This window comes from Piliocolobus tephrosceles, chromosome 12 (genome assembly GCF_002776525.5).
Source record: "Piliocolobus tephrosceles isolate RC106 chromosome 12, ASM277652v3, whole genome shotgun sequence".
Classification (NCBI taxonomy): domain Eukaryota; kingdom Metazoa; phylum Chordata; class Mammalia; order Primates; family Cercopithecidae; genus Piliocolobus; species Piliocolobus tephrosceles.
In genome coordinates this window covers 1,833,475-1,852,040 of record NC_045445.1, presented here as the reverse complement: position 1 = coordinate 1,852,040, position 18,566 = coordinate 1,833,475, and the positions used below count along the sequence as shown (strand labels likewise).

Below are 18,566 nucleotides of genomic sequence, written 5' to 3'. Positions count from 1 at the left end.
TATAGTCTTTTGGAGGCCAACTAGATTCCTCACATTTCCAAACCCTGCATTTCAGGAAATATTGTAGTTTTGGCAAAGGCCACCCACACCCACACCCTGGTGAATTCCTGAACCACCATTCAGTCACCCAGGAAAATGCTCCTTATGCTTCCAATCATTCCTTAGCCCCACCCTCACGTCACTGGGACTGAAGTTTTACATATAATGTAAATTATTAGGCGAAGGATGCTTTAGATTCCTGTTATGGACTATTGGTTACAAAAGATATTTTCATTTTCTTTAAGGGATATTGATTTAACCCATTTATGCCTGAGGTTGCAATTTTTTGAATTTTTGCAATCAGACCTTAGTGATGACCTTGAGCAGTAGGATATAAATAACTCCCACATGCTTAGAGTTCCAATAATGGAACACTAGGCATAAATTGGTAATTTTAAGCTAGCACTGAAGTATGGAGTTTAGGTTTTGTGAATCATTCCTTTATAGGAGCAAAGAAACCTTGTATACTGAAAATGGTGCTGGTGCAATCAAGAGGTTGTATGCTGGGATGACTAAACTCCCTGGGTGTGTTTCTTTCTCCAGCCCCCTTAGTTGCTAACAACCACTGTTGATATTAGACGTGAAAGACAGGGCCAGGCATGATGGCTCATACCTGTAATGCCAGCACTTTGGGAGGCCAAGGTAGTTAGATTGCTTGAGCCCAGAATTTGAGATGAGCCTGGGCAAGATGGTGAAACCCCATCTCTATAAAAAATACAAAAAAATTAGCTGGGCTGGTGGCACACACCTATAGTCCTAGCTACTCAGGAGGCTGAGGTGGGAGGATTGCCTGAGCTCAGGAGGACAAGGCTACAGTGAGCCATGATCACACCACTGTACTCCAGCCTGGGCAACACAGCAAAATCATGTCTCAAAAAAAAAAAGTGAAAGACAGGAAGGTTTAGAATGGAGATGCTAAGCTCCCAAAGGACATTTGGTGAGAAAACTATACTGGGTTCATGAATTTGCACTCTTTGACACCTGACATCTATAAAGTGAGAAATGGAAGGCCTTCCCCAGTGACTGATAAGAAACCTGGTATTTCTGAAATTTCCAAGAGTACTACACCAGAGAACCAAAAACAAAAAGTCAGGTACCAGCTACTAACACATCACCACCACCCTGCCCACCCTGGCCACATGCACACATACATAAGATCATTGCATAGGGCTGGGACTCATGACAATACCATGTGGCATGGACAGAACTTCATGTCTCCATGAGTTGACTGGGGTTTCCAATATAGCGATTACCTATATAAACTGATGGCCAATATGAAGATAACCTAGCTGGTCATAATCGAGGCCTAACTCTATTGATTTCAAGGGGGCAGCATCTGACATTTTGCCTCCACAGACCAATCCTACTTTGCCATCCTAAAGGCAAGCTAGACAACACTCTGAAGCCTACACCATGTCTGTGTCTCCTGTGTCTTCCCCAAAAGTGTCAAATTCAACCTCATTAATGGAGACCCTCCTGTTATCATGCAGTCTACAGTGGCATTATGGTGACCCCGACTGTCCAAGTCAAGTAAATGTGTCAGCCAGAAATGAGGAAAAGCTCACCTTCCCCCAGGACAAAAACCAAGGGGGCTCCAATGTTCAAAAGCTTACCATATAAAAAGGTAACCCTACAAATTGTATGAAATGCAATGGTACATGAGTATTATACAACATTTCTAGTTTGTGATTTTCAAGAGGGCCCAAATATCTAATAAATAAAGCCATGTCCTCTTCTGCCATGTTTCTCTTCCATGAAATTGCCCACTTTCTTCCTACTTAGAAGCAAGCAAGTTCCATTGCTCACTCTTATCTTCCACTTATTTCTCCTTGTGACTATTTATAATTTTCAACAGTACCTCCACTCAAAACACCATTCCATTCCAGGCTCCAGTTACCAGCACTGGAATATTACAGGTTATGTGCTCCTCCTCAATGTCTCCAGGAAATGTCAGAGGTCTTCATGGCAGCCTCTCCCATCACAGGCCCAGAGGCCTAGAAGGAAAAAAATGGTTTTGTGGGCCAGGCCCAGGGAACCATTGCTGTTTTGTGCAGTCTCAGGATTTGGTGCCCTGTGTCACAGCCATGGCTAAAAGGGGCCAATGTAGAGCTCAGGCCATTGCTTCAGAGGGTGCAAGCCCCAAGCCTTGAAGGCTTACACATGGTTTTTCACCTGCGGGTGCAGAGAAGTCAATAATTGAGGTTTGCGAAACTTCACCTAGATTTCAGGAGATGTTGTGGAAACTCCTGGATGTCCAGGAAGAAGTTTTCTGCAGGGGTGGGGCCCTTATGGAGAACCTCTGCTCAGGCAGTGTGGAAAGGAAATGTGGGGTTGGGTGGGAAACCCAACACAGAGTTCCCACTGGGGCACTGCCTAGTGGAGCTGTGAGAAGAGGGCCACCATCCTCCAGACCCCAGAATGGTAGATCCAATGACAGCCTGCACCATGGCACCAGGAAAAGCCACAGATACTCAACACCAGCCTGTGAAGGCAGCTGGGAAGGGGGCTGTACCCTGCAAAGTCACAGGGGCAGAGCTGCCCAAGGCCATGGGAACCCACCTCTTGCATCAGTGTGACCTGGATGTGAGACATGGAGGTAAAGGAGATCATTTTGGAACTTTAAGGTTTAATGACTGCCCTATTAGATTTTTGGACTTGCGTGGGGCCTGTAGACCCTTTGTTTTGGCCAGTTTCTCCCATTTTGAGCAGGTGTGTTTTCCTAATGCCTATATCCCCATTGTATCTAGGAAGTAACTAAATTGCTTTTGATTTTATAGGCTCATAGGCGAAAGAGACTTGCCTTGTCTCAGATGAGACTTTGAACTTGGACTTTTGGGTTAATGCTGGAATGAGTTAAGACTTTGGGGGACTGTTGGAAGGGCATGATTGTGTTTTGAAATGTGAGGATATGACATTTGGGGTACTAGGGGTGGAATAATATGGTTTGGCTCTGTGTCCTCACTCAAATCTCATATTGAATTGTAATAATCCCCACATGTCAAGGGTGGGACTAGGTGGCAATAACTGAATCATGGGGGCAGTTTCCCCCATACTGTTCTTGTGATAGTAAGTTCTCATGAGATCTGATGGTTTTATAAGGGGCTTCCCCCTTCACTTGGCTCTCATTCTCTCTCCTGCCACTGTGTGAAGAAGCATGTGTTTGCTTCCCCTTCCACCATGATTGTAACTTTCCTGAGGCCTCCGCAGCCATACAAAACTGTGAGTCAATTAAACTTCCTTTCATTATAACTTCTCCAGTCTCAGGTATTTTTTCATAGAAGTGTGAGAACAGACTAATACAGAATCCTAATTAAACTATGGACTTTGAGTGACAATGCTATGTGCGTGTATTTTCATCAGTTGTAACAAATGTACCACTCTGGTGCAGGATGTCAGTAGTGGCAGGGGTTGTGGGTTGGGAGTGTAGAGGAGATACATGGGAACTCTCTACCTTCTGTTCAGTGTTGCTGGTAACCTAAAACAGCTCTAAGGTTTTTAAATTTAAAATGCTGCAAAATGATGACTCTGACTTTTTAATATTGGGATAATTTTCTAATTCTGGACTCACTTGATTGTTCCCAGAAATTTAACTTTGACTGACTAAAAATTCATTTTAGTCCAAATGTTTTATAATTCTGTAAAGTAACAAAGGTGTGTTTTTTTTCCTGAATGGGAGAAAAGATAACACCAAAGTGCCATGGCCCTATTGTCTCATAAGGCATAAATCAGTTTTGAATTTAACTTAGCAATTTACCTTATCATTTCTTTCCCCCAAAACTATAAGTCCTTCAAATATTTTCAAACCAGCTCTTCATTCTGCTCCTCCCTCACTAATGAGTTAAATAAAACTTTGACCCATAATCACTATCTGTTTGTGTGGGAATTTTATGATTAAAAAGAACTGGTAATTGTAACTTTACATCATCCTACGATCAAGGACGGCCTGTTCCTGTGGGGCCCTGGCCTTCTGTTGGTCAGGAAAAATATAAAAGTTCTTATTTAGAGCACAATGAGGCAAATTAAAAGGGAACAGATAGTGACCAATTGTTACTTAAATCTAACCTGTAAAAGAAATATTCTTTTTTTTTTTCCCCAAGCCAAACTGTATCCAGCTTTATTAAAGATACTTTCCAGAAACAATCATGGTATTTCAAGCAGGACATGGGCAGACAATCATGCACAACATAAAACATTTCAAATTCCCTACTTCAATGGACTACCAAAAATCAGAAAGCCACTATAAAACCCAATGAAGACTTCATCTGATGCTCTGAACAGGGAAAGTTTAGAGTGAAGGTTGACATTTCCCATTTAGCATGTTGTTTAACAGCCTTTCATGAGTTGACCCTGACTTTCAGGAAGTGAAATGAAAATGGCAGAATTTATCTGATGATCCACAATCTAGAAACAGAACCACTGCTCTTTTGAGGGGCACCATCTCAGTGGCATCACTGGAAAGTCCAGATTGCCTGACACACTGGTAACAATTATTTGGGTTCAGGTCCCAACAGGTGTTTAGGTTTAAGCGAGTTAAGTCTATGATGAAAGGTGGAAAGGGAGAAGAGTACATAAAAACAATTTGTTTTTCCATACCAAGGCTTTTGTGCCAAGGTGGCCATGTGTGTCAAAGTCAGGGAATCCCTCCTCTTGGGAACCAATAGGAAGTCTCTCAAACCTAGAAGGGAAAGGTGTCTTCCCCACATCAATTCAGCTTCATAGACATCCTATTAGTGACCTATGCCCCTTTCCTCCCAAACAACAATGAAGTGCTCTGTGTGGTAACAACATAGCTTTAAAAAAGTAAAACAAAATTCTGAATTTTTATGAAACTTGATAAAAAATAGTATTTCAAACTCTTCAGTCACCAGAAGTACACAGTTATCAAAAATGCAGACACTTCACGTGGCATCCCCAGGACCTTCAGCTTTCTGTGCCTGGTCTGTTATGTCATCTCCATTTTCTGCAGAGTTATTCCCCTCCTTGCCAGCACCAGCATTTACCCTTTTCCCCGTGGGTACTTTCACTCACTTCTTTGCAGGGGCCTCTTTAGGCTTGGGCTCTGGCTTTGGAGAAGCAGGTTTAGCAGACAACCTCTCGGATCTTTTCTGTGGTTTGTCCTTCATGTTGGATTTATCTCCTTTAGCATCCCCTTCAGCCTTTCTCTTGGGGATGGTGGCAACAGCGGTGGGATATAGGCTCTCAGGGAGGGATGCAGTGGTGCACGGGCTTTGGCCACTGATGGGAGTTGTTCTTGTCTCTTTACTTCCAGATTTTTTTTTTTTTTAATCTTATAAGTCATTCTTTTGCTCTCTTCTGGCTCTCATGTATCCTCATTATTATTAAATAGTTATGCCATCTATTCCAGATTCCATTTCAGAAACCTTTCAGCATTTTGCCATTAGAAGATTTGCAGTTTAATCTTTTTATTAGTTTTCTAGGGTTACTGTACCAAAGTACCACACTAGGTACTAAAGCAGTTTAGTACCTAAATTTCTAAAGCAATAGAAATGGAATGTCTCACATTTCTGGAGGCCAGAAGACCATCAAAGTATTGTCAATATTGGCTCCTTCTGAGACTGGTGAGGGAGAATCTGCTCAGGGACCTTTCTCATAGCTTCTGGGGCTTTACTGCCAATCTTTGGCATGCATTTGTTTGTGGAAGCATCACCCCAATCTCTGCCTTCATCTTCACATTGTGTTCTCCCTGAGCATCTTCATGTTTCCGTGTTCAAATTTCCTTGTTATAAGGACACTTGTCACATTGGATTAGGGGCCCACACTACTCCAGCATGATTTCATATTAACTAAGTACATCTACAATGACCCTATTTTCAAATAAGGTCACATTCTGAGGTACTAAGGATTAGGACTTCACCATACAAATTGAGGTGGCGGGGAGACATAATTCAACCCCTAACAGTCTTAAATTCGGAGGAGTAATTTCTGTCCATCTGTGTATTTTCCCAGATAAATTTCTTAAAGTCTAAATAAAAAACTTAATCGATCCAATAATGATGATTCAGAGGAGCTATTGTTATCTGAGCTTTTATAAGAATTAGCATGCTTTGGGCTGCAAGTACCAAAAGTGTGACTCAATGCCAGCCATATGAATGAATCATCTTGGGTGCCCAGCCTTGTTGAGTCTTTAGATTATTCGATTCTCAAACTCATATCTCACTGCAACCACATGAGAGATCCCATGAGTGAACTGCCCAGCTAAACCTTCTCTCAATTTTTGACTTACAAAATTTTGAGCAGAATAAAATGGTTGTTTTAAGCCAGTATGTTTTGGGTAACTGGTTGTGCAGGAATAGTAACTTAATGGGAAGAAATGTCCAAAGTAAATAAATAACTCCTATGAAAGAATTAAAGAAGAGAAGCACCTCAATTGAGAATTGAGAAAAAATAGGAATTTCAAGTAAGAGGAATAAAAATTGTCCCCCCAACCAACGTATTAAATCTAATTCATAATCACAGAAATTCTACATAAAAGCATAATAACAATTGACATTCCTCAGGATTAACAACATTTAAGTCACACAAAATGAAATGTTAGTGATGATATAGAGCTTGATGGAAACACAAATTTGTACAGCAACCCAGAAGAAAATTTGGCAATGTCTCTGAATATTAAAGATAGTCTTTGATTCAGCAATGCCATGGCTAGGTACATAACATACAGGAACTCTCCAAGAATATTTAAAGCAGCATTGTTTCTGATAGTAAAAATGGGAAACAACTTAAATATCTGTCAATAGGAAAATTGATAAATTTTGGTACACACACATAATGGAATACTATACAGAAGTGAAAATTGAGGAATAAAATTTGCTTATATCAAAATGGTGATACTCACAAACAATAATTCGTTAATACAGTGATGAATATGAATAGTATGATATCATTTCTACCAAGCGTAAAAGAGACAAAATCAATTGTTTAGGGATATAGTCATTTTCAGAAAAAGCACAAAAAAACGCACGTGGAGGACAAGAGTGGGAGACAACAGGGAAGGAATCTGCAGGCGCTTACCTCACTGGCAGTGTTTTATGTCTTCATCCAATTACTACCTTCAGGAGTACTGGATGTACTTTTTAAGTAAGTTTTGTGTATGTTAAATATTGCAGAATGTATTTTATAAAGTATTTAATTGCCAGAAGCTCTTTTAAAAATCCCCAGGCCTGTTTCAGACTCAGCAAATCAGATTGCAGAGGTGGGGCCCATAAATCTGCCCCCTTTTGTGAGCCCGATAGTCACTACTGGTCTAAGCTGGGCAAGGTCACCCCAGTGGAGATTGCTTCCTTCATGCTCTATTATGTCTTTCACTTTACAAGTAATAATGTTTATCCATCAGTTCCCCAACTTTGGTGCTGCTGTGTTATCTACCATGAAAGGAGATGGGGAAGCAAAAGTAATTAAGACATTTCCACTGGTTTCAAGGGCAAAGGTTAACTCCTATATAAAGGAGTTCTAAAACTTTTCAAATTGGACATATTCACATCTATCATCTTGATACCAGTGTTTCCAAATCCTTTTTTCCCAATGCCCAGAACATCCACAGATCACTGCATCTGTCTGGGAACTTCACAGGCTTCTTTCTGGAGACATTCCAGACACGCCCCTCTGCCTTGGCACTAATACTTGGCATCTCCCCTTGACATCTCAAGCTTTGTCATTTACTCACTGTGTGACCTTGGGCCCGTAGTGTCCCTTCTCTGAACCTCTGTTTCCACCCCTGCAATTTGGGCAGATGAAGGTTCAGTTTGAAACTGGTTGAGCCCTTGGAGTGACAAAGCAAGGGACTGTGAATGGACAAAAATGAGAGAAATAAATTCTAATAGGCACAAAGCAACCAGGGGAGAAATAATCCCAACTCTACTCAAAGACTGATGGGCACCAATTTAGAATCCAGTCTCAATTCTACCTTCAATACGGTGTGTGACCTTGAAAATGTCTCTTAATCTCTCTGAGCCTCATGAGGCAAATCAGGATAATGTTAATACCTGCCTCAGAGTTCTGGTGAGGAGGAAATGAAATAACTCCTGTAAAGATATTTTAGGAATTCTGTCTGACTAGGGAAAAGCCCCTGGGGCCATTTCTTCTTGGTCCCTGACAAGTGCCAGGCTGACGAGCAGAACACTGACCAACTCAGGGTGGTTCAGGAAGTCTGGACAGTTTTGTGCCCCACTCACTGCAAGGTGGCCTCCCAGACTTGGCTGGATGGATGAACCTGGCCTGAAAATCAACCACAAGCCCCTCTTTGTGTGTTGGGAAAGGAGCTGAAGCTGTGTGAACAGGAGTTGAGCATGCGGCTGACAGAGCAGGCAGGACCCACAGAACATCTGGGCCCACTGCCTGAGGGGCAGTCACTCCCTTCTTCATTTGGCTGCTGCCCCGGGATCAAACGGATACAATAGAACCCATGGCACACGGCTGCCAAGGAAGGGCAGGCCCAAGGGATTGGGCTCCAAGCCCTGGAAGTGGTTTCCCAAGTCACTAGATTTGCAGCACACAAAACCGGAAAGGCCCCGGTAAACCTGTCCACTGGCACCTGGGCAGCGAAGCGCTTTGGCTGGAGGGCTGCAGGTCCCAGCAGTGGGATGGACAGCAGGGAGATGGTAGACCCTCCTTGGGGTGGTGTGCGTGAGCTGCGTGAGTGCCTGGGGCATCTCCTGCACGGATGGTACCGGCACCAGGTGCCCCTGGCCTCGCCTGGCTTCTCCAGCCAGAGGACCAGTCCTGGACGGGGAGGGGGAGGACAAGAGCAGGTGAACAGACCCCAGAACCCGGCTCCCTGACCCTGGCCATAATGCAGAGCTGCCTGGCGCACCTCAAACCATTCCCTGGCCCTCTGGTGGGCATGCCGGGGTGCAGACCCCTCTCCCTGCTGGCACCTCCGTGGCACGTGCGGGAGGGGCAGGAGCCCGGACCAGGAACCGCTGTGGTGAGAGCCAAAGGCACTGGGACTGGCCGCCACAGACCTTTGGACACCGCAGTGGGGGTGGGGGTGGGCGGGCGCTTGTGTGCCCGGGGGCCCCCGTGGCGGGGGGGCTAGGGGAGAGGAGCAGGTGACGTCACCCGGGGACCTGGGGCCCCTAGGGGCGGTGGCGAGAGCCCGGCCTCGTGACCCGTCCGCGCCAATGGCCCTGCGGTCTCCCGGACGACGCGGAGGGGTCCGCGCTGCATCGCCGCCGCGCCCCCGCCCCGTGTCCGCACTGCAGAGAGCAGAGGCGAGCAGGCGCCGGCGCACTGGCCCACGTGCTGCGCGAGCGAGGGAGAGCCACAGTCTGAGCGAACGCCCGCGCTGGGAGCCAGGGGCGCCCGACACTCCCCCGCCCCGCGCCTTCGCCGCCGCCGCCGCGCATAGCCCCCGGAGAGCCCTGTGGGGACCCTGACCAGAAGGGACCTTGCCCTGGGAGAAGGTATCAGACCCACCTGGGGAGGGAGAAGCTGGGCCCCGGGAGACTCCGCCGCCCTCGCCTGTCCGCCCGAACAGAACTGAAGCAGCCTGCAGGGCAGGCGTCCAGAGTCCTGGGGCTGCGCCGGGAGGGGGCTGAGGCCCGCGGAGACCCCACGGGTGGGGGGGTGGCTGGGCAGGGGCGGGGCCTGGCTGCAGAGGCGCCGCTAGGGGAGGGGGGCGACGGGGGGTGGGGATGGGCGTGCGGAGAGGTGGGCATTAACCTCGCTCTCGCCCTGCTCGCATTCACAGGCTGTGGAGACCTGAGCCTTCTGCGATCACCCTAGGAATTGATCCAGATATGTCCCTCCCGCCCTGATCACTCCCCCCAAATTAGTATCCGCAGAGATTCGAGGACATGCCATTGACCCTGTTACAGGATTGGTGTCGGGGGGAGCACCTGAACACCCAGAGGTGCATGCTCATCCTGGGGATCCCCGAGGACTGTGGAGAGGATGAGTTTGAGGAGACACTGCAGGAGGCTTGCAGGCACCTGGGCAGATACAGGGTGATTGGCAGGATGTTTAGGAGGGAGGAGAACGCCCAGGCGATTCTACTGGAGCTGGCACAAGATATCGACTATGCTTTGCTCCCAAGGGAAATACCAGGAAAGGGGGGGCCCTGGGAAGTGATTGTAAAACCTCGTAACTCAGATGGGGAGTTTCTCGACAGATTGAACCGCTTCTTAGAGGAGGAGAGGCGGACCGTGGCAGATATGAACCGAGTCCTCGGGTCGGACACCAGTTGTTCGGCTCCAAGAGTGACTATATCACCAGAGTTCTGGACCTGGGCCCAGACTCTGGGGGCAGCAGTGCAGCCTCTGCTAGAACAAATGTTGTACCGAGAACTAAGAGTGTTTTCTGGGAACACCATATCCATCCCAGGTGCACTGGCCTTTGATGCCTGGCTTGAGCACACCACTGAGATGCTACAGATGTGGCAGGTGCCCGAGGGGGAAAAGAGGCGGAGGCTGATGGAATGCTTACGCGGCCCTGCTCTCCAGGTGGTCAGTGGGCTCCGGGCCAGCAATGCTTCCATAACTGTGGAGGAGTGCCTGGCTGCCTTGCAGCAGGTGTTCGGACCTGTGGAGAGCCATAAAATTGCCCAGGTGAAGTTGTGTAAGGCCTATCAGGAGGCAGGAGAGAAAGTATCTAGCTTTGTGTTACGTTTGGAACCCCTGCTCCAAAGAGCTGTAGAAAACAATGTGGTATCACGTAGAAACGTGAATCAGACTCGCCTGAAACGAGTCTTAAGTGGGGCCATCCTTCCTGACAAACTCCGAGACAAGCTTAAGTTGATGAAACAGCGAAGGAAGCCTCCTGGTTTCCTGGCCCTGGTGAAGCTCCTGCGTGAGGAGGAGGAATGGGAGGCCACTTTAGGTCCAGATAGGGAGAGCCTGGAGGGGCTGGAAGTAGCCCCAAGGCCACCTGCCAGGATCACTGGGGTTGGGGCAGTACCTCTCCCTGCCTCTGGCAACAGTTTTGATGCGAGGCCTTCCCAGGGCTACCGGCGCCGGAGGGGCAGAGGCCAACACCGAAGGGGTGGTGTGGCAAGGGCTGGCTCTCGAGGTTCAAGAAAACGGAAACGCCACACGTTCTGCTATAGCTGTGGGGAAGACGGCCACATCAGGGTACAGTGCATCAACCCTTCCAACCTGCTCTTGGTAAAGCAGAAGAAACAGGCTGCAATTGAGTCGGGAAACGGGAACTGGGCTTGGGACAAGAGCCATCCCAAGTCCAAGGCCAAGTAGGCTCGGGAGAACAGGGCAACATTTCCTACCACAGGCCAAGGAGACAAAAGAGATATTGGAAGGAGGGGAAAGAGAAGCCCAGACAAACAGCAGATGAGTTGAGTGGGGCAGAGGGACAGGGCAGCCAGACCAAGGCCAAGCCTTCTCACTCTCTGCCAGCTGGAAGGGACTTCAACAACCAAGACCAACTGGCAACAGGCTCAGTGGGGGTCAGGTCTGGGTCCCGGAAGAGATGCTGGAGAGGAAAGCAGGGAGCCACTGCATCCAGCACATGGAATGCCTGGGCCTCAGATGGGAGCCCCAACGAAGCAGAAGCTGAAGAAGGTATGGCTGGGGGTTCTGTCCTGCTCATCCGGCCACCCCTAAATACCCACCCTGTGGACTTTGAGCTGAACATGCCCACTGGCCTCCAGGCCACGTGGGACCTGGAGGACCCTACTTGGGGCCTGCCCCTGCCAGAAGGTGCCAGGGCTGGAGAGGAAGAGCAGGGGGGGCGGGGGGCGCAGAAGTAAAGCCCTGCAGGGGAGGCCACAGGGTCCATCCTGTCTTCAGGATCATCTACAGTGCACTAGGGGAGCCCCAGGAAGGCAGCACCCTGGAGGCCCTGTGCCAGTGAAGACAGGAGATCCTAAGGCCCTGGGAGCCCATTGCCAGCCAGAGATTGTACAGGCGAGGAGACCAAAGATTGATGAGAAGACCCCCAACAGGGGTACTGGGTACCCAGCAGGCCATTGCCCTCACAGCTGGCTTGGACCAGGGTGGCTGTGAAGGGAAGTCTTTGTTGCAAAGGAGGAGGAGGAAAAGGGAGAACTTGGTGGGGTTTTGTTTCTTCTGCTTGTTTCTGTACAGGGCCACCAGACTCCTGGAGAGATCAGGCAAGGAGAACCTGTGGCTGCCATGGCCAAAGCAACTCAACAGATGCCGATGCCAAGGCCAGCGCCAACCCTGCCACCTCGGGGAATCCAGCCTGGAGGCAGCCCCTAAGCAGCCAGCTGTGGCCTGGGTGGAGGCACCTGAAGACATCTATCCCAAACTCCTCAGGCCCTGAGCTGGGAGATGACGGGGGGGAAAGGGGCCCTCTCAAGGGTGCCAGCTGCCTGGGTCTCCCAAGAGGGGTCCCCCAACTCGCTGTTCCCAGGACAGGCTGCCTCCATTCCAGGAAGTTCACCCTCACCTGTGTAGGCCCCCTAGTGACCCACACATCCAGCAGATGCCCACCCACCGCTAGCCGTTGTTCCTGCGCAAAGTAGTGTGCTGTGCGCCCACCCAGGCGGCTGCCTCTGGGCCCAGGGCACATGCTGTGAGCTTCCTGTGAGCCCAGGCTCTGCTCGCTGCTGTCCCACGTCACGAGCACCACCTCTGCTTTCCCTGTGTAGATCTAGGCTAGTGACTGCTTGTTCTCGTGGAGCTGTGTGTGTGCTTCTCTGAGCAGCTTCTCCCCGGAGGCCCCCAGCACAGTCCCAGGAGATGGCGGGAAGGAGGCCCCAGGGTACGGCGGACACTCACCCCATGAGCACGATGGTGACTGTGACTGTGGGAGGAAGAACTGGACCCAGGATGGAGCGGGGCTGCCCTGCCTGAGGCTCCTGAGGAGCTTTGTGCTTTGGTGTTCCACCGCTGTTGTTACTCGTGACTTAGTTTCCTCGACCTGCTGGGGTGTTCCCTGCTGTGTTTTTCAGTGTCCTGTGACTGTCCTGTGAGAGCCACAGGGCAGGGCCCTGCCCCAGCAGATGGGCTTGGGAGGGGGCTCCCTAAAGCCAGTGGACACTGTCAGAGTCCACCATCCAGGCAAGAGGCAGACCCTGGGGCCCTCAGGAAGGAGGGAGGTGGCAGCGGGGGCTGCAGCAGGAATAGGGGCAGATGAGGCATCTTGCCAGGAACCCCAGGAGGAGGGGGCCCGGGACCTGTTTGGGACCTGTGTCCTGTGGTGACCGTTTGCAGTTTTTCTCTGTGTTGTGATTCCCTTCTCTTCAATGTTTCAGTACATGTTTCTCTTCAATAAATTTCATTCAGTGTTCCAGCCGGCCTCACCTCTGCTGTGGGAAACTGGGGATGAGGTTGGCTGGGGATGGGGTTGGGGTGGAGTGAGGGCCACAGTGGCTTTGTTAACACTGGTGTATACTTGGGGCTCGGTCTACAAGTCATTGTAGAATGGCCTATCTGCACATGTTGGTCGTGAGCTAGGGTTTGCGGCCCACGGACCCAGGCAAAGAAACCCAGTTGAGCAGGCCGGATAGTCCCAGTAGACAGGACACTGGTAGGCCCAGGCAGTGGCTGGTTGGGTCCTCAGAGCACTAGTTCAGCTTCTCAGAAATGAATAGCACATTTAAGGAAGGGTGAGGGACAGCAGGCTGAACCAGTGGCCCCAGGATCCCTTGTATCACTATTGGGGGCTCAGGGCTTCCACACCTGGAGCATCAAAACCAGGCCCATCTCTGTGAGTGTGTGCGAGATGGTGAATATGTGTGAGTATGTGTACTAGTGATTGTGTGAGAGTGACTGTAGAAGAGTGAGTTTGTGTGTGTCATGTGTCAGCGAATGTGTGAATATGTGAGTGTGTGAGATGGTGTGTGAATATGTTAATGTGTGTGTTTTTGAGTGTGAGTACGCATCAGTTTTTGTGTGTGAGTGAATGACAGTGCTCAAATGTATGTTTATGTGTTTAGTGTGTATGTGTGTTAGTAAAAGCATGTGAATATGTGAGAGTGAGATGGTGTGTGAATGTATGATAGTGAAGGTGTGGGTGACTGTTGAGTGTGTATATGAATGAATATCTGTTTCAGAGTGTGTTAATATTTATGAGTATGTGCGTATGCGTGAATGTGTGGAATGGGTGAGTGTACATGTGAGTATGTGTGTTAGCGTGTATGAGAGTTTATGAGAGGGTGTGTGCATTTTCGTGTGAGTGCAAGTGTTGGGTGATTGATTTTTTTTTTTTTTTAATTTCTTTAAGGGATCAAGAGAGTTGGAAAGAAGGCAGAGAGAGGTAGAAGTTGCTTTGCCACAAAACAGCAGTGAGACTTTTGTTGCCTCTAGGCTGATGGGCCCCAGAGCTGGGCCTACTATCTAATCATCCATTTCTGACCCCTGGCACATTCCTATTTTTAAGATTCACATGGCTTCCTGGCCTTTTGACTAAGATCAAGTGCAGTAGTTTTAAGGTCCCTAATCTTAAAATAGATATGTGTTACGGTTATTCTGTGATTAAAGCTGATAGAAACATCCTCGTATGAATCTCTGTGGACTTTTGTTTTCCTTTCTCCCGAGTAAAGACCTAGGAATGGAATGGCTGGGCCACAGTGTAGTGGTATATTTAACTTTACAAGAAACTTCACACAGATTTCCAAAGCTGTTGTGACAATTTATATTCCAATGAGCAGTGTCAGTTTCTTAGGGTACTCCAAAAAATCTTGTATTGCCAGCTTTAAACTTTTAGCCATTCTGTTGGGTGACTCATTGTGGTATCTCACCGTGGCATTAGTTTGCATTTCTGTGATGACTAATAATATTAAGCACTTTTTTGTGTGCTTATTAGCTATCTGTCTTCCTTAGTGAAGTGCCTGTTCAAGTCCCGTGCCTAGTTTTTACCTGGCTTTATTATTATTATTTTATTAGAGTTGTGCAAGTTGTTAAAATACTCTGGATAGAAGTACTTTGATATATGTGCTGGGAGCACTTTTTACCAGTTGTGTCTTTCTTATGCATATTCTTAATGGTGTCTGTTCATAAGCAGATGGGTTTAATCATAATGAAGTCCATTGCATCATTTGTTTCTTTTTACAAGGACCACTTCCTGGGTCCTGCCTAGATATCTTTCATTGGCCCACATTTGCAAACATATTGATCTGTTTTCCTCTAGAACCTCTGCAGTTGTAGCTTTTGCATTTAGGTCTTAGAATGTACCTATATTAGCTGGGTGCAGTGGCTCACACCTGTAATCCCATCACTTTGGGAGGCCAAGGCAGGAGGATTGCCTGAGCCTAGGAGTTTGAGACCAGCCTTAGCCTCAAAAAACAAACAAACACACAAACAAAAACAAACAAAAAACCCCCCAAAATTAGCTGGGTGTGGTGGTGCATGCCTATTATCCCAGCTACTAGGGAGGCTGAGGTGGGAGGATCTCTTGAGCCCAGGAGATTGAGCCTGTGCTCTAGCCTGGGTGACAGAGCCAGCTCCTGTCTCAAAATAAAAGTACCCAAATTAGTTTTTGGTGTGGGGTCAAGATGCATTTGAAAAGACTTTCCTTTTGACATTGATTTTATTTATAGTGTTGGTCAAAATATGTTTGACTTTGTACCTGTGGGTCTATCACAGGGCTCCTCTGTTCTACATGTTTCACTTCTAAAGTTTCCATTTGATTCTCCATTATAGGTGTCATTTTTCTGTTGAGATCCTTCCTTAATCATTTCTTCATTATTTTCATGTTTCTCTTTCAATTCTGGAACAATACATGTACTTCTAATAGCTGTCTTTAAGTTCTCATCTGCTCATCCCATTGTCCTTACCATTTCTGGGCCTATTGAAACATTTTCTCCTTGGTGCGGATCACATTTTTCTCCTTCCCATGTCTAGAAGTTTTCGTGTAAAAGCTGGATATTTTAGGTTAGGATGTAAAATACCTTGGTCTTGTTGTTTCCATTAATTCTGTGTTGAGTTGTTCCAGGCAGTTTGTTTACTTACAGACCAGCATAAGCCTTTGAAGCCTTGTTTTTAAACTTTTTAAATGTGGGTTCTCATTCTACCTTAGACTTGCTCCTGAGGTGTGGCATTTCTGGGCTCTGTACTGAATGCCCAGCTATTTCAGTGTGGTCTCTCCACTGTGGCTGATGGGAAATTGAACATCTCTGAACACTGTGTGAGCTTTGACAGTTGTCCAGCTCACAACTTTAGAGGTGTTCTGTGCTCAACCTTGTTGTGTCTCTATCTGAGCAGAGCTTAGTATGCAGCCAAAGACTCAGTGGGAACTTTGTGAGGTTCTCTGGAGCTCTTTCTTTGCTCATTTCCGTTCTCTTCTGTACAGTGACTGCAAATTCTAGAAACCCCAGTGCATTCAATTTCACAACTCAGTAAGAATGACACATGCTGTTTGGATTCTTCCTTTGCTTTGCCATAGACTGTAAAGTGCATCTAAGCCAATATCTGGGATGATCTTTGACCCTACATCATTTGTTTCCCTTCTCTCAAAACTTGCAGTCCTGGTGAGCTCCCCACAGCCAAGGCACTCACTCTTTGATGAATGGGGTTGAATGATCAGTAGATATTAGGAGGCTGTAGTGAAAGTTACTGTGGCTGGGTCCCAAGGTGATGGATGGAGAGGCAAGGAGAAGACAGTAGCTCCATAGGGAGGTCAGACAGGGCCATGAAGGGTCTGTAGTGCAAGTACTTTGCTAATGACTGTGGACTTCTGCCCTAGAAGTGCAGCAAGGCACCTGGGTCTTCAGGGAATGACCACTGCTCTGAGATTTGTGAAGGATAGGAATGACCTGCTCCTGTCTGTGAACTAGAAAAGTCAGCGAGGAAGGAGTGTTAGGGATAGCTTGGAGGGGGCATTTGTATACACCAGAGGTGGCTACAGAGGTTGAGGTGTTGGCTAAATCCAGGGACTACTGAGTGCTCTCATCTGCTGAGGTTGGAGAGACACCAGAGTCAGGAGACAAGGAGATTTCTGTTGGACAGGGTCTCTTTCCAGTCTTTAGCCACACTTCCCCATGGGAAACTGCAGTTTTGACTGATCATCAAAAAGTCCCTAGAGGTGGCTCCTGTCAGCTAGCACTACTCACCTTCTTCCCATCCCTCCATCCAAAACTCCAGGCCATTGGGTCACATTATGTCACAAGAGGGAGGGCTTGGGATCTTCCGGAGGCCACGTGCTGCTGGCTGCCTTCTCTTCTCTGAGCTGACACCCTTAAAAGCCTTATTTCTACCAAAAAATGTGTTATGTCCTCAAGGAGGCACAGTTCAGCCCAGCTCAGTATGATGGTTAATACTGTCAACTTGATAGGATTGAAGGATACGAAGTATTGATCCTGGGTGTGTCTGTGAAGGTGTTGCCAAAGGAGATTAACATTTGAGTTAGTGGGCTGGGGAAGGCAGACCCACCCTTAAACTGGATGGGCACAATCTAATCAACTGCCATCGAGTTTAGAATATAAGCAGCCAGAAAAAAGTGAAAAGAGACACTGACCTAGCGCCCCAGGCTGCATCTTTCTCCCATGTTGGATGCTTCCTGCCCTCGAACATTGGATTCCAAGTTCTTCATGTTTGAGACTCAGACAGGCTCTCTTTGCTCCTCAAGCTTACAGATAGCCTATCACAGACCTTGTGATCATGTAAATTAATATTTAATAAACTCCCATATGTGTGTGTATGTGTGTGCATATGTATATATCCCATTAGTTCTATCCCTTTAGAGAACATCGATATGCTCAGCTCCAACAGACCTTCACAGCGTAGGCCCATGCTTCAAGCAGGCAACTTGCTTGCTGTGAGCTATGACTGTTTCTCAAACAAGTATCCTATTGGATTGCTCCTAAAGTCTTGCCTACAGGGAAAATTTATTGTGGCATCCCCCAGGGAACTTGATCACTACCCAGTCCTCACAAACTCATGATTTGAGAAACTCATAGGCATCTTTTTCTGTGGCTAACTAGACCAACGAGGAAACTACCTTCCACAGAATCAACCAAAGGACACAGATGAACGGCCTAACCTTCACAGAGCAATTTGGAAGCAGGCAACAGAAAAACACAGCACAGAACACTTATGGGGTCAACTTCAGCCAAACCATGATATTTCCTTGGCAACCATGGTTCCAAAATTCACTCTGATATGTGATATGAGACACCATTCAACCCACAGAGCACCTGGGAAGCCAGGACCCTGGAGTCCCCCAGAAGAGGACAGGGACACGAGTCCCTGGAACCAGGGTGCAGCCATCTGTAGGCTTCTCTCCTGGAAACCGTGGCCCTGCCGATGAATGGTGGTTGACTGCTGAGTCACCATCCAAACTCCAAAGTCAAAGTGAGGAGGCCTGGCAGGCTCGAGGGCAGAATGAGCAGGAGCAGGGGTCTCTGACAGGAATCCTTGGACTCCTGGCGAAAAGGGCCAGTCATGCCCAGATGACACTGCCTCCTTGGGAGGAGAGTGAGTGTGTCCCATGGGTTGGGAGAGCCAGTGGCACACACGGGAAGGAAGGGAGCTGGAAGGGAGCTGTGGGAGGAAAGATGGTGATGGCATATAGCTGCAGGCAAGCTCACTGGGAGCAAGCACGGGGCTGAGCTTACTATGAAGGCCATTTCAATCCCGAACCTAGGCAGAGAG

At 47.8% G+C, this 18,566-nt stretch overlaps 1 protein-coding gene across 2 annotated transcripts; it reads left to right on the top strand.

Annotated features, from left to right (window-relative positions):
• Positions 1 to 9,285: 9,285 nt before the first annotated feature.
• On the top strand, positions 9,286 to 13,266 carry LOC111535871 (paraneoplastic antigen Ma3). Of its 2 annotated transcripts, XM_023202105.2 has the most exons (3): positions 9,286 to 9,461; positions 9,749 to 11,159; positions 11,281 to 13,263. In XM_023202105.2, exons 2-3 carry the CDS (start codon positions 9,855 to 9,857, stop codon positions 11,341 to 11,343), a joined length of 1,368 nt encoding a protein of 455 aa, XP_023057873.1. In that variant the 5' UTR covers positions 9,286 to 9,461; positions 9,749 to 9,854; the 3' UTR covers positions 11,344 to 13,263. The 2 variants fall into 2 exon arrangements, with proteins under 2 accessions (XP_023057873.1, XP_023057872.1); XM_023202104.2 differs by having other exon boundaries at positions 9,749 to 13,266.
• Positions 13,267 to 18,566: the final 5,300 nt, after the last annotated feature.

Coding starts and splice junctions, on each gene's coding strand:
- LOC111535871 (XM_023202104.2), top strand. CDS start 9,855: ATGCCATTGACCCTGTTACAGGATTGGTGTCGGGGGGAGCACCTGAAC.